Source organism: Suricata suricatta, chromosome 16, assembly GCF_006229205.1.
Source record: "Suricata suricatta isolate VVHF042 chromosome 16, meerkat_22Aug2017_6uvM2_HiC, whole genome shotgun sequence".
Taxonomy (NCBI): Eukaryota; Metazoa; Chordata; class Mammalia; order Carnivora; family Herpestidae; genus Suricata; species Suricata suricatta.
This window is the reverse complement of record NC_043715.1, coordinates 11,296,304-11,312,014: the sequence shown is the minus strand read 5'-3', so window position 1 is coordinate 11,312,014 and position 15,711 is coordinate 11,296,304. Positions and strand designations below refer to the sequence as shown.

General features: G+C 51.0%; 1 protein-coding gene and 1 long non-coding RNA gene across 2 annotated transcripts in view; one reads left to right on the top strand and one right to left on the bottom strand.

The window, feature by feature from the left end:
* The window catches only part of BCAR1 (BCAR1 scaffold protein, Cas family member), a 37,259-nt gene extending 37,016 nt beyond the window's left edge, over positions 1-243 (bottom strand). Inside the window, exon 1 of the mRNA XM_029925023.1 lies at positions 199-243. Coding sequence (XP_029780883.1) covers positions 199-228 — 30 coding nt within the window. The 5' untranslated portion in view covers positions 229-243. The remainder of the gene's footprint in view (positions 1-198) is intronic.
* On the top strand, positions 209-10,550 carry LOC115280260. The gene is made up of 3 exons (XR_003903726.1): positions 209-358; positions 1,169-1,228; positions 10,057-10,550. It is a non-coding gene; the product is annotated as an uncharacterized LOC115280260 (long non-coding RNA).
* Positions 10,551-15,711: the final 5,161 nt, after the last annotated feature.

Sequence of the window (15,711 nt, the reverse complement as noted above, 5' to 3'; positions counted from 1 at the left end):
GGGATCCCCGCGGGCTCCTGCGCGCTCCCGGCAGCCGGACGGTCCGGCGGCTCCAGACCGCGCCGCGCATGCGCCGCCCCGCGCCGCCCCTCCCCCTCCCGTCTCCTCCCCGGGGGCCGCGTTAAAGGCGAGGACCCCGGACCGTGGCATTTTTTTGTCGGCCCAACGCGGCGAGGAGGCTCGGTCTCCACCCCTTACCCATCCTCGGAGGGCCACCTCGCGTCGCATCGTCTCCTGTTCGCCCACCCACTTCTGGAGACCGGAGCCTCCACCCCCCACGTTGCCCAGCCCAGGATGCTGGGCGCCTGCCCTGTGGTCTGGCGGGGCTCCCAGTCCCTGTGTCTGAAGGCGATTGCAGGTCAGCCTCGCAGGGCTCCTAGAAACCCTCCCCGCTCCTCCCGCTGAAAGCCCAAAGGGGCGGGCACCCCCACGCTGCTGCCCGGACCTCCGCCTGCTCTGCACTCCCACTGCTCCTGCCTCAGTGCCCGGGAGCTCCCGACCGCCTGGGAACAGCCTGGCGCGCTGTCGGTTGTCGGGCAGAGCTGGACTGGCCATTTGGGAGGATCCTGTCTCCCCATAATCCCCCACCCCCCACTCAAGGGCCACCCGGAGCCAGGCTGCCCTGCGCCAGGGACCAACCCTCAGACACTGCAAGACAAGCCTTCACGCCCCGGCCTTTCTTCCCTAGGGTTAAACATCTCCAATTTCTTCAGCTCTTCCCCATCTGACGTGGTGTCCACAGGTAGAGGGCACATGCGTGTGCGCCCCGATTTCCCACCCCTTGTCAGGTAGGCCTTGCTGGCTGTTTCTCATGTTCCTTCTAATAAACTGAGGTTCTGAGATCCCTCGGCTACAATAAGGCAGAACCAGCAGTCTGACCACTCTGGTCTGCCACCCGCCACTTACAGCTGGTCCCTGCCACCTGGGGGGCAGTCCTGGGCAACACTGCACCCAGGAATGGGCTGCTACTGTCCAGGAAAGATGAGTGAGCCCCTAGACCAAGGTTCTGGGGGGCCGGGTCAGTCCCGTGAGGAAAGGGAGAACTGACTCCATGAGGTTGGCTGGCAGCAGATGTGGGCTTGTGGCCTGGTGGGGGACCTGGGCCACCGAGAAATCGAGAAATCCTTGGGCGCAAGTGCCCAGGGCTACAGGCTCTTTTGTCTGCCAGGTGTGCAGTGCCGAATGTCCTGAGGTGATTGAGCAGAAGAAGGACGGGGGAACAGATGAGGTGAGTGTCCTCAGAGACTCGGATCGGCCCCCAGCTCCCCAGGCTGCAAAATCCCCCATTAGCTGGTCATCCATTGGGGCTTAGGAGGCTTTCCAGCCTTCTTCCCCAAGAGGTGGGGCTGCCTTGTCTTTCTCTAGGACGATCCTGGAGAGACTCCTAGCAGTGGCCACCAGCAATGAGAGGGGTACTCGAGGTGCAAGAAAGGGGGAGATTGAGCCCTGCTCTGAGGTCCAAGTCCTGATGCTAGGACTGAGGAGCTGGGGCCCCTTCCGGCTCCGCCTAAGCAGCTTCACCTGCCCCCTTGATTGGGGTTCGCCAGTTACACACCTTGGTTTCCCCAGCCCAGCGCCAGGCAAGGCATTACAGCAGGGAGCAGGCAGGACCCCGGCAAGCAGGGAGGGGTCTGGGCCGACAGCTGCCACCTCCTCAAAGGGTGCTCTGTGTGCGGCTGGCAGGGAGCCCTGCCCGTGCCCACCCGCCAGCGTCCAGCTGGCACCAGGGCTCCTGAGGTGGGAGCAGCCGCTCAGCCTGGCGCCGGGCTCCCAGCCACACACGCCCGCTGTCTGAGGTGCCTGCCCCCCTCCCCCGCCTCACTGAGCCTTCCTCCTCGAGCCCAGGCTCCCCTTGCCTCCTTCTCTCCCACTTCCACTCTCTTCAAACCCACTCTTTCTGTGTCCTGTCCCGTCAGCCCTTTCTCTAGGTGCCCAGGCCAGAACTAGGTGAGCAGTGGGGAAAGACTCCCTCCATACCCCTGAGTATGGAGAAATGGAAGCCCAGGGGAGGGGTGCAGCTGGGGTCCTGACCTCCAGACCATCTAGTCCTTGCCTCTCACTGGCCCCCAACAATGGCTTACAGCTGCTGGCTCAGGGAGGGAACCACTAACTCATCCCTGAGCACAGGACAAGAGATCCCTGGCCAGACCCCCACTTACTCCAAGGCAGGGACGCAGCGCCTTGGGTTATGGTGTTGCATCCCTCACTGCATCTCCCCGAGGCCCCATTCCACAGCAGGAAAATGATCCCAGGATGACTCAGTGCTGCAGAGGACAGGCTCTGGGGGCCTCCCGACTACCAGTTCACACCAGAAGCAACAGCTGGGCTGCCTGAGCAGTTGCCAGAACCCTAAGAGGATCCCCGAGGGCTGACCAGGGCCCCAGGGAGACAGGGGTTATTGTTCCTGAGACTGGGAGGGAAGGGAATTTGGACACTGCCACGTTGTAAATCTGGTCAGAGACAAGCTTCATACCCAGCTCTCTGAACACCCAGCCCTCTGTCCCCTGAGCCTTGCCACATCTAGAAGGCCAGGGCCTGCAAGGTGGCTCCTTCTCCCCACCCCCACTCAGGGTAACCAGGGACCTCTCTAACAGAGGGACTCCTGGCCCAGGAGAACACAGTGAGCCTCTGCAGTGCTTGTGCATTGGTCACCATTGATGAACTAACATTGATACGTCCTTATTAGCTAATGTGCACCCTCTGTTCAGACTGCCTTGGTCTTTCCCTACTGTCTCTTCCCTTCCTTGTTCCAAGATCCCACTGAGAATCCCGGATTACATTTAGTTGTCAGGTGTCCTGAGGTTCCTCTGGGCTGTGACCGTTTCTCAGACTTGCCTTGCTTTTGATGACCCTGATAGTTTTGATGAGTACTTGTCAGGGATTTCATGGAATGTCCCTCAACTGGAATTTGCCAGGTGTTTTTCTCAGGTTACACTGGGGGTATGGATTTTTAGGAAGACTTCAGAAGTAAAATGCCATCCTCACACATGGTAACAAGGACACATACCATCAATAGCACTGAACACCATTGATGTTGACCTTGATTATGTGGCTGACAGAATGTTTGTTAGGTTTTCTCCCTGCTTTCTATTCTGTACTCTTTGGAGTTAGGAGTTAGGCTCCACCTCCTTAGGACAGAGTATCCACATAAAAACCTTTGGGGGCACCTGGGTGGCTCAGTCGATTAAACGTCCAACTTCAGCTCAGGTCATGACCTCATAGTTCGTGAGTTTGAGCCCTCTGTCGGGCTCTGTGCTGACAGCTCAGAGCTTGGAGCCTGCTTTGGATTCTGTGTCTACCTCTCTCTCTGTTCCTCTCCCCCTCCCGTTGTCTCTTTCTCTCAAAAATAAATAGATGTTTACCAAAAAACTGGAAAAAAAACCCATCTGGAATTCTCCTGCATGGGAAATTTGTCTCCTCTTCATTTATTTACTTATGCATTTATTTATATCAGTATGAACTCGTGGACATTTGTTTTATACCTTGGATTGATTATAATCCAATACTACTTTATTTTCTTGCATGTACTGATCTTGCTTTGGTTATTGGGAGTTCTTCCAGTTGGTGGAACTGGATTTTTCAGGAGACTCTAGAAATCCAGATTGTTCTTTATAAAAGGTCTAGATTTTGGAATGTTGGGTAAGCCAAATGAAATGCTCCCACAGGCTGACTCCAGGAAGCTCCTGGCTCTGGAGTCAGATTGCCTGGTTTGAATCCTGCTCTGCTGCTTGGGTCTGAATCATTTTGTGCATGTGAGTTACACCTGCCTGGGGCTCAGTTTTGTGAAATGGATGGTTGAGAGGATTCAGTTGAATGACTTAGGTGAACTTTGGAGCATTGGACCTGGCACAAAACCTTTGCTTTTTAAATAGCAGGACCATCATTGCCACATGCATGAGCCAGGTGTGGGTATGCAGCTCCCTATGGAGAGTAAGAACTAAACTTATTTGAAGGAGATCTAGAAGGAGATTTTAGGGTTGAGGGTGGCCAGTGGGGCCCTGTGAGCTCTGGAGTGGATGAAAACAGGAACTACCTTGGGGCGCCTGGGTGGCTCAGTCAGTTAAGCGTCCAACTTCGGTTCAGGTCATGGTCTCCCAGTTTGTGAGTTCAAGCTCTGTGTTGGGCTCTATGCTGACAGCTCGGTGCCTGGAGCCTGCTTCAGATTCTGTGTCTCCCTCTCTCTCTGCCCTTCCCCTGCTCGTGCTCTGTCTCTGACCCAAAAATGTATAATAAAACATTTATTAAATAAATAAAATAGGAACTACCACCCTATGCCTGGCTTTCAACTAAAGAGTGGAGTTCTACTACTCTGTAGTAACATCACATCAATGTGTGGGGAAGTACCCAGCTAGATGTCCTGTCTTACTCTAAAGTGTGAATGACTGCCTCTCCCAGGGAAGGCAAGTCAGACTGGCACAGAAAGAGATGCTCAGCTTAGAGAAATGGATGGGGAGCCCACCAACCTTGGGATTCAATCCTGGCACCACTTCAAACTTATCCTATAACCGTAAGTAAGCCCAGTTTGGGTGATTGCACAGTCTGGTCAAGGATGGGTCCCAGGGGCGCCTGGGTGGCTCAGTCGGTTAAGCATCCGGCTTCGGCTCAGGTCAGATCTCACGGTTCGTGGGTTCGAGCCCCACGTCAGGCTCTGTGCTGACAGCTAGCTCAGAGCCTGGAGCCTGTTTCGGATTCTGTGTCTCCCTCTCTCTCTGACCCTCCCCTGCTCCAGCTGTCTCTCTCTGTCTCTCAAAAATAAAAATAAAAAGCAATAAAAAAAATTAAAAAAAAAAAGGATGGGTCCCAGGGGCTAGGGCAGGGCACTTCCTTGTCTGTCCCCCATTCACAGAACCTTGGGTATGCTCTGCCTGGGAGGCATCTGGTTAGGAGAGGAGGTAATGTTCAGCTCATCAGGCTACTGGGTGCAGAGGAAGACCATCATGCCCTAGACAATGGAGTTTTAGGACCTGGTGGCAAGAGGGAGATAGATGTATGCATTTCTTATTGATGTCGTAACACATTACTACAAACTCAGTGGCTTAAACCAGCATGAACTTATTATCGTACAATTCTGGAGGTTCAAAGTCCAAAGTGGGTTGGCCGGTCTACATTCCTTCTGGAGCTTGAGGCTCGAGGCTCGAGCCTACCTTCCCTTGAGTTTTTCAGCTTCTAGAGGCTGCCTGCATCCCTTGGCTTGGAGCCCCACATCACTCCAACCTCTGCTTATGTCGTTATGTCTTCTCTGACTCTGGCCTTCCTGAGTCCCTCTGACAAGAACCTTGTGATTACCATGGATTCACTCAGGTAATCCACAATAGCCTCCCCATCTTAAGACCCTTAATTTAATCATAGCTGCAAAACACCGTTTGCCTTGTAATGTAACCTAATCGTAGATTCCAGGGATTCAGATGTGTATGGTGGGGGGGCCCCCCTGAGCCCCCAAACTAGCCCCCAGCAGGTCCCCATGGCCTGAATACTGGTGATGGCTGAGTCAGGCCAGGGCAGGAGTCCTCTTACTCAGCTCAAGGGCATCTCTTGCTCCTCGTGGGAAAAGCTATACATGACATGTGGCTCCCGCATGCTGTCTGGCAAGATGAGGCAAAAAACTCGAACAGGCAGGGACACTATGACCCAGCAATTCTAGGAATTTATCTTAAAAAATGCACTCAGAGAGTAGCCAAAGATATACATGCAAGGATGTAACTTGCAGTTTTCCTTCTTATCAGGAAAACATGGGAACAACCTACATGTTCAATAATGGGCAGCAGTTAAACATACGGATAGAATGCAATCCCGGGTATCACCACAAATGACAGAGTGACATGGAAATATGTTTATAATGCATTGTTTTGTTTTTAAGATTTTATTTCTAAGTAATCTCTTTTTTTTAAATTTTTTAATGTTTTATTTATTTTTGATACAGAGAGAGACAGAGCATGAGAGGGGGAGGGGCAGAGAGAGAAGGAGACACAGAACCAGAAGCAGGCTCCAGGCTCTGAGCTAGCTGTCAGCACAGAGCCTGATGCGGGGCTCAAAGCCACGAACGTGAGATCTGACCTGAGCCGAAGCCGGAGGCTCAACCGACTGAGCCACCCAGGCACCCCTTTCTAAGTAATCTCTATACCCAACATGGGACTCAAACTCACAACCCCAGGATCAAGAGCTGCACATACTTCCAACTGAACCAGCCAGGCACCCCTACACTACACTGTAAAGTGAAGAAAAATAGCCTTCCAAATAAGCATGGGTAGATCCTAATTTCCAAAAAATTCATGTGTTTATATTTATGTCATAGATTTGCACTGGGAAAAATATGGAAGGTTAGAGAGCATAGTATCATGTGATCATCTTGGGGGCGCAGGATGCTGATCCCTGCGTGTAATTAGGGAGGGCCACTGAGTGGTTTGTACTATGCTGGTTAATAAATAGGGCTTTTTCTGTCTTAACCGATTGGAATTTCACAGGAGACTAGTTTGTTTTTGGAGGAGGAAATGAGGTTTTGGTGTAACTAACATTATTTTCTCTATTTCCCAGTGTTTCTCACATGGACATCCATTACTTGTGCGTATTTTTCAGTATACACCTTTTAAAACTGTGATAAAACAGGGGCGCCTGGGTAGCTCATTTGATTGAGTGTCTGACATCGGCTCAGGCCATAATCTCACAGTTCATGCCTTTGAGTCCTGCATCAGGGCTCTCTGGTGTCAGCGCAGAACGCGCTTCAGATCCTCTCTCCCTCTCTTTCCCTCTCCTGCTGGTTCTCCTTCTCTGTCTCTGTCTCTGTCTCTCTCTCAAAATAAATAAAGGAACTTAAATTTTTTAAATTGTGGTCAAACATACATAACATGAAATTTACCATTTTAACTATTTTTTTACATTTATTTATTTAAGTAATCTCTGCACTCCAGTATGGGGCTCGAACTCATGACCCTGAAATCCATAGTCTCATACACGTGGGGTACCCGGGTGGCTCAGTCAGTTAAGCATCTGACTTCAGCTCAGGTGATGGTCTCGTGGTTCATGAGGTCGAGCCCCATGTCCAGCTCCGTGCTGACAGCTCAGAGCCAGGATCCTGTTTCAGATTCTGTGTCTCCCTCTCTCTCTCTGCCCCTCCCCGACTTGTTTCTCAAAAATAAACATTAAAAAAAAAAGTCTCATGCTTTTCCAACTGAGGCAGCCAGGTGCCCCCTGTTTTAACTATTTTTAAGCATACAATTCAGTGGGATGAGGTTCATTCACAATGTCACTGCAACCATCACACTTCTCCATTTCTAGAAATTTCTCATCCTCCCAAACACAAGCCCTCCTACGCCCCCTTTCCCCAACCACTGGCAACCACCAACCAGCATTCTACTTTTGGTGTTATGAGTTTGCCTGTACAAGTCCTAGGAAGTACAAGCCATCCTGTGTGGGTTCCCGAGACACTCTGGGAACTGACACCCTGAGGCAGACACCAAGTGAGGCTGGGGAAGAAATGATAACAAACAGAATAAGCAGCCCCCCAGCTCCCCCACCGCCCCAACGGCGGTCACTCACAGATCCTGAGGCCCGGCCATCGCCATCTCCCTTCCCCCAGCAGGTAGGAGGTGGAGGGGAAGAGACTTGCCAAGGGCCCCGTGAGTGGCCCTCTGAGCCAGACAGAGCCATAGGCCCCCACCTCAGCCCAAGGGCCCTGGCCGCTGGCCTCCTGGTCTTCTAGGATGTTTGTAAACACCCCGAGAGCAGAGCCCCTTCCGGGAACAGGCCTGCATCCTCGGTGACTGTGACAAGTGGAATTTCACTCTCCACTGGAAACAATCCCCAGGGCATTGTGTTTCTGAATCCAGGGCTGAAGCGCCCGGCTGAGCAGTATACATTCCCTAAATTATTAAAGAGCCGGAAAGAGCTGTTGCCACACCGAGGTCACCGATGTGAGTCCCCAGAGCAGCAGGTAGATTGTCAGCGAGGCCGGTGCGCCAGCCCCCTCCCTCCCCCAATCAGCTGCTCGCTGCCAGGAGGTGGAGGGTCTGCCCCAGGGGCGCTGGCACAGTCTCCCTGCTCCCAGGATGGAGCAAGGCGGACCCTTGTGGAAACAGGAAGGAACTAGGAACTCACGGCAGGGAGTGAGGTCTGCACTTTGGCAAAGATCCAGCTTCCCTGTCACCTTTGGCCTCTAGTGGCAGGGCAGGGAGGGGCGGCGGGTCCCGGTGCCAGGCTGGCCTGGTTTATGGTCCTGCCTTGTGAGCTTCAGCACGGTATTTACACTCTAGGCACGTTTTCATTTCCTCTGTCAAATGGGGCTCAATAACACAGCAAAGCAGCCCGCAATTACGGGGAACCCCTCTGTTTCAGCCTAGGCAAAAGCCTCCCGAGGCTTGTGCAGTGTGGTGGCCCCGGTTCAAACGTCCTAGGAGGACTGGGGTCTAGGGTGGATCAGGGCCACTGTGGGACCCAACGGGGAAGCATCTGCTAAATGCCGCTGTCAGAGTCCCTGACTTGTCTTTCCACCCTCTGCCCCCCAGCCTGCCTCTCCTGGCCCGGAGCTTTCTAGTTCTCCTGCTCCTCTGAGGCAGCAGTTGCCCCACAGGTCCTGAAGGAGACCCTTGCATTTACTGATGAGGATAATAAAGATGCTGGAGGCTGAGGGGGAGAAAACAGATGTAGGAGGCTAGTGCAAGTTTTGGCCTCCAAAATAACTTCTGGCAAGGGCAAGTTCTTTATACTGGGCCCTTGGGCTCAATGTTTGATGGGAGGAATGTCTGGTGGAAGGTTCCAGAAAGATAAGGCTCCATATCACCCCCATGACAGCCATTCTGAGTGGGATGGAGGGATGTTTACTGAGGGACATGCCAGGCTGGACCTGGAAACATGGAGACAGACCCGGGTGGAGAAGTAGAATTGGGCTCTGCTCTCCTGGACTGTGTGGGTTGACAGAAGGAGACACAGAAGCAGGCTCCAGGCTCTGAGCTAGCTGTCAGCACAGAGCCTGACGCGGGGCTTGAACCCACGAACGTGAGATCTGACCTGAGCCGAAGTCGGAGACTTAACCGACTGAGCCACCTAGGCGCCCCAAGAGTCGCATATTCTACCAACTGAGCCAGCCAGCCACTCCTTAAAGGCCCACCTCTTTTTTTTTTTTTAATTTTTAAAGTTATTTTGAGACAGAAAGAGAGAGAGAGAGAGAGAGAGAGAGAGAGAGAGAGAAGGAAAGGTCCTAAGCAGGCTCTGTGCCATCAGCATAGAGCCAGATGGGGGGCTTGATCATATGAACCATGAGACCATGACCTGAGCTGAGATCACGAGTTGGGTGCTTTACCAACTGAGCTACTCAGGTGCCCCCAGGCTCGCCTCTTACGGGCACAAAACACACTCTGCTCTGAGAGGTGAGAGGCTAACTAGATTCAGAAAGTGTTTAGAGCAACTCACAGATGAACGTACCACAAAGGGAATTTGTGATGAGTTGAGTCCTGAGGCGTATTCTTGATGCGTTAGCTGGGTTCCAGAGCAGCAGAAGCTCTAGGAGACAGACAGGCTGTAAGGTCCCATATTCGGCTGTCTGTGGGCTGGAAACCCAGGAGTTGACCGTATGTGTCTCAGTCCAAGTCCAAAGGCTCCAAGAGCCAGGAGCATTCAGGGATGGGAGAAGGATGTCTGAGCTCAAGAGGAGTGCAGATTGGCCTTCTTCCACCTTTTGTTCTATCCAGGCCCTCCACAGATTGGATGACGCCCACCCACGCTGGTGAAAATGACCTTTACTCGGTCTACCTATTCAAATGCTAATCTCTTCCAGAAAAGCCCTTACAGACCTGTACTATCAGCTAGCTTGGCATCCTTTAGCCCAGGCTGGTTGACACATAAGATTAACCATCATGCCTGCCTTGTTCAAATGTGTCTTCCAGAAACAGAGCTGGGCTGGGCCGGGTGGGTACCACAGAAGGTTCTGGCACTCAGGCATGATCTAGTCCAGTCTTCTCCATGCATGGCCATTCTCCTCCTAGTTCCAGACATATCACCCAAAGCACTGCGCTCTGTGCTCAGAGATTGGCAGGCAAGGTGCTTTGCTGAATCTTGTCTTTTCAGAGGGTTTGCACAGGAAGAGAGGCGCACCACCACTCTGCTGGAGAGAGGAGGGAGACCTTTCTGGGAGGCAAATGGACGTCATATTTCAAGGCTTTGAAATCAGGCCTTCCCTGATATGATAACTCCACTCGGAGAAGTGATGTAGAAATAAACAAGGATACAGATCAAGATCTAAGGACAAGGCAGTTCATCACGGCAGGAAGTGGGGAACGTCAGTGACCAACAGTGGAAGACCAGCATTAATAAATTACGGCACACTACATAATGGCATATTATCCAGCCATTAAAATCGTTTTCTCAAAGAATGTTTGAGTCAATGGGGGAAACGTTCATGGTATACGCTACAGGTTAAACAAAGGAGAATACGAAATTGCATATACCAGTTCAATCCAAAAGAATCCTGTCATGATGGAAATGTTGGGTGTCCCTACTGTCCAGTGTTTTAGCCACTAGTCACATGTGACTACTAAGCACTTGAAATCTTTGGTTATTGTGCCTGAGAAACTGAATTTTTAATTCTTTTTTTTTTTTTTTGAATTCTAATGAATTTAAAATTTAAATGTAGGGGCACTTGGCTGGCTCAGTCCATAAAGCATGTCAACTCTTGATCTTGGGGTTGTGTGTTCAAGCCTCACTTTGGGATGAGTCTACTTAAAATGTTTTATGTTAGGGGCGCCTGGGTGGCTCAGTCGGTTAAGCCTCCGGCTTCGGCTCAGGTCAGATCTCACGTTCGTGGCTTTGAGCCCCGCATCAGGCTCAGTGCAGACAGCTAGCTCAGAGCCTGGAGCCTGCTTCCAGTTCTGTGTCTCCTTCTCTCTCTGCCCCTCCCCCTCTCATGCTCTGTCTCTCTCTGTATCAAAATTAAATAAAAAAACGTTTAAAAAATGTTTTATGTTAATTTTCATTTATTTATTTATCTTTAATTTTTCAAGATATTTGTTTTTGAGAGAGAGAAAGACAGAGTGCAAGCAGGGGAAGGGCAGAGAGAGAGAGGGGGAGACATAGAATCCGAGCAGGCTTCAGGCTCTGTGCTGTCAGCAGAAAGCCTGTTGTGGGGCTTGAACTAATGAACTGAGATCATGACCTGAGTTGAAGTTGGACACTTAACCGACTGAGCCACCTGGGGGCCCCTACTTATCCATAGCCACACGTGGTCAGTAGGTTCTGAGTTGAGCAGCACAGGGATAGTATAATTCCAACTGCCTTAAGAAAAATTATGTAAAAACATGGGAAAATATCTGAAAGTATCCCAAAATGAAGATAGCAGTTTTCTCTGTAAGATGATGAGAGATTTAGATTCTGTTCAATTTTTCTGCTTTAGACGTTTCCAACAATGCACAGTTTCCTTCTATCATCAGAAGGGAGAAGAGCGAGGACAAGCCTGCTGCAGGCAGAGCTCACGCTGGCAGGGAGACCCGCGCCGGCTGGGCCGCTGGGCGCCGGGCTGATCTGCCTCTCGCGGGGCTTGTTTTGACAGGAGTGTTGGGTCTTCTCCAAGCTGCACGGCGACCTGGCTGACACACTACACGCCCAGCTTAGCTGGTGTGAGCACGTGCGTGTGTGCACGTGGGCCCCACCGTCTTGTTGCCGACCTGGCAGCAAAGCGTTGCCTCTTCAGCTGTGTTTATTGGGACTTGGGTGGATTTTGTCGTTTGAATTTCTTGCTTGCTTCCCCAGGCCTTACTTCAGCTGCTTCTCCAAGTTGCTGATAGCTTCACGGGGCTGCCTGCTAGGCTCTTTGCTGGGCTTCCAAGACCTTTCTAAGTAGGAGAAAGCTCCTACAGGTGGGTCTCAGAAGACGGCAGGGAAAAAACCTGGGCTTATTCGTTAAGGTTTGCTGATGTGGCAGGAATTCAGGAGTTTGAATTATTTGAAGTGACGAGGATGAAGGAAGATGGAATTCTCCTAACTGCGTAGCTGGAGGCTCTTTTATTTTTAATAAGGAGGGAGGCAAGGAGCAGAGGTTCCCAAACTTCAGAGCGCAGAAGTGTCGCCTGACTGCTTGTCGGAAATGCAGATTCCTCGTGTTCACTCCCTGGGATTAGTTCATCCTTCCTCCTTGCTGTATAGATGCGGAAATGGGGCAGGGGAGGCAGGGGGCCAAGCTGCGTGCTCACGCACGTCCCTCTCGATGGGGGTTCTCATTAGATGACGCTGCCTCTACGCAACCTGTGGTAGATGTTTGGTGTTAATATGCAAAAAGGGGGTCTAACAAATTCTCAAACACCACCTGGTTGTCCAACAGTCCAATTCAGTTCTGTCACTGACTACCCAGAGTTGACACAGACCCTCCTGTCCCCCACAGATGACAGGTTCAGTTGCACAAGACTGCCCCCACTTCAGACGCCAGTTGAAAATGGGGGGCTCAGAGTACTCACACCCCTGCTCAGCCCGCAAACACCCCCAACAGGTTTGATAATTTGCTAGAACCCACAGACTCAGGAAAGTGCTCTATTTATTAGTACAGTTTGTTATAAAGGATACAGGTGAAACGGATGAAGGTGGTCCAAAAGGGCACCGCACAAGAGCCTGAGATGTGCCTGAGAATTGGGGTGAGCCACACTCCCCAGTACGTGGATGTGTTCCCCAACTCAGAAGCTCCCCAGACCTTGTGGCTGAGGTATTTTTATCCAGATTGCATAACACAGGCATGTTTGATTAAATCACCGGCCTGACTGGACTCCACCTCCGGCCTCTCCTCCCTCCCCAGAGGTCCAGGGATGAGGCTGAGAGTTTTATTCCTTTAGCCACAGGAGTGGTTTTGTGCTGGTGACTGTCTCCATCCTGAAGTTATCTAGGGAATCTTCCATTAGCATACAAATTCCAAGGGTTTTAGGAACCCAGAAGTGCACAAAAAACATTATTTTTTATTATACCACATGGGGTATTTGCAGTTTTGTGGAAAACACCACTTGCATTGCAAAGGCAAAGAGGCATGTGCAGTGATGCTTATTCTCATCATTTCCAACTCCAGCTGCCCACAGCACTCTTAAGGACACACGTGGGTCATCTGAGACACTGTTCATGTAGGAGAGCTGGGGGACATGTGAGTGGGAATGAGCAGAATCCTCTCCTTATGTCTCAGGACCCCAGCCTCAAATTCAAAGCTCCCTTAATGAAGCTCCACGAAGAGCTGTGACAGAACTGTGAAGGCCGGCTGAAGACCGCAGTAAAAATGAGACAGTCTTGATGAAGCGTCAGCCCTGCCCAAGACTCAGGGCCCCATAGAGCTTCCAGACTTAAAAAATGTCTTCCATTTGTCAGCCCTGGTGCCTCAAACACAGACAGGCTTAGGTTACAATGCAAAGATTTCAGTCGGAAAAGGTAAAGCCAGAGAGCTGGGTGGCAACGGTCCACACCCAGGAGCCTGGCCACACCTCCCACAGCAGGCATCCACAGCAGCCCCGGGTCTCAGTTGTGGCCCAAGGGCCCTCCGGACAGCTCAGGACGCTGGGCAGAGTTTGAGGATGGGCAGCTCCATACCTTCTACCGAAAAACCACCCATTGTCTGTAATTCACTTTGGTGTCTTCAAATTTAAACTTATTTACCTGGGTCAGGAATCATTTATTTGCATCCATCAAGTCAAGGCTGCTGCAGCATCTTTCTGGCATATGGCCTGTTTGTGTCCTGTCTGTGTGCATCAGTCAAGGCCACGTGGGTAAGGGGAAGGCCGGCTCAGCAGTCCTCTGACCACTGGGTGTGCACAGCACAAGCACAGACCCCTCTGCCCCCCTGGCTGCCCAGCCTGCTTTTCAGAGAACGGGGAACTTGATGGGACACCTGGAAGTTCGCCTGAGTGAGTCACTTGTGTCCTGGGGAGATGTTCCAGGGGCCATCTGGGAATATCATTCTGGAATACCTGCTAGTCCAGGAAGGGATGCAAACTCATCACCACGGCAACCCCTGCATCCCTGAGCTGCTCATCCATCCCTTGGACATCTCTCTGTAAAATGAACCGGGTAATGCACGTTTCAATGTGAGCTTGTCTTTCTACTTTAAAAAAAAAAAGAAGTCTTGAAATACTTTAGAAAATAAAGGTATCATGAATAATGTAATAAATGTGTCCTCAGCTCCCAGTTCAAGATATAAAACCACATCTGTAAATGAAGCTCCTTTTCTGTCTCTGATCATATAACCTTCCCTATCCAGTGATGGGTAACCTCTATGCTGAGGTTAGTGTCTATCATCCATTCATTATATATAATTATATTTATATGTATGTTATGTATATAATTATATACTCTACATATTCTGAACCAACGTATAATATCTTTTGCATGTTAAAATATGCTTTTGAGGTGAGATCCACCTAACATAAACCCAACAATTTTAAAGTATAAAATTCAGTGGCATTTAGTGCACTTGCAGCTTTAGACATCCAAGACATGTTCACGATTTTGAACTTGGATACCTGGGATCATACTTTAGGACATCTGCTGGGTTGTCTGTGAGGCTCACCTGTGCCTCCTCGCTCGGCTCTCTGTTGTCCTGCTGTCCACTGCGTGACTATTTCACAACTGATCGTTTCTCCTGATGGGTACTGGGTGGTTTCCAGGTTTTTACGATCCCCAACGAGCCTGCCTCCTCATGCTGCTTCTCCGGGACATCAACCAAAAGTAAAGTTGCTATGTCATGGGCTGAGAGCAGCTCCAGATGAGACATCGCCAGTGTTCCTCAAAGTGCTAATTTATACTCACATAAGCCTGGCTGTCTCGGGGAGCTGGGGGCCAGGTGCAGATTACAGTCCTCAGCACTTGGATGGTGTACTTCATTTACTAAACCACTGAGGCAGGCAGAGCAGGACTACTCAGCGTTCTCAGCAACCTTCTGAACAAGGAATCTGAGACTCAGAGGGACTCCACCTGGGTCCTGGCACAGCGCTGGGATTTCAGGTTAGGAGCAGGACAAACAACCCCAGTGTGTCAGACTAGGGTGGTGCTCTCCTTATGCAATGTTAATTTCTCGCTGTCCCCTCCCCCTGGCACCACCTGGTACCTTACTTAAGCACAGATCAGTTTACCCCACCAGCTTTCTGAGGGAACAACACAATGGAAACTCACTGGCAGACCTTGGAGAGGAGACCCTAGAGGGTCTCTGTGGCTTGGGCCATTCCAGGGAAGCAGGGCAGAATCTTCTGGACTGGACTGCCTGGATGGCTCTGTTGGTTAAGTGTCTGACTCTGGATTTCGGCTCAGGTCATGATCTCACGGTTTGTGAGACTGAGCCCCACATCAGGCTCTGCGCTACAACTCGGAGCCTGCTTGGGATTCTCTATCTCTGCCCTTCCCCTGCTCATGTACTCTCTCTGTCAAAATAAATAAAAACTTTAATAAGTAAATAACTCATTAAAAAAAAAAAGAATATTCTGGACTTCCACAGTCCGTTTTCTTGTTGTGGCCGACTTGCCTGTGCACCAAGATCGCATCAGACAGTACTTGGGGATCTAAGTTGCCCTAGGAGGGCACCAAAAAAAAAAAAAAAAAAAAAAAAAGAAGACTTTGCGGAAGAGTCCAAGGCGGGAACTGGGCGCACACCCAGGGAAGGAGGCACAGTGGGAGAGGCATTTACGATCCCAAGGATCTGTCATCCGGGCATCCAGTCCCTCCTCAGGCGGCACCCCGGAGGAGAGGGCGACGGTGCGTACCTTGCCCAGC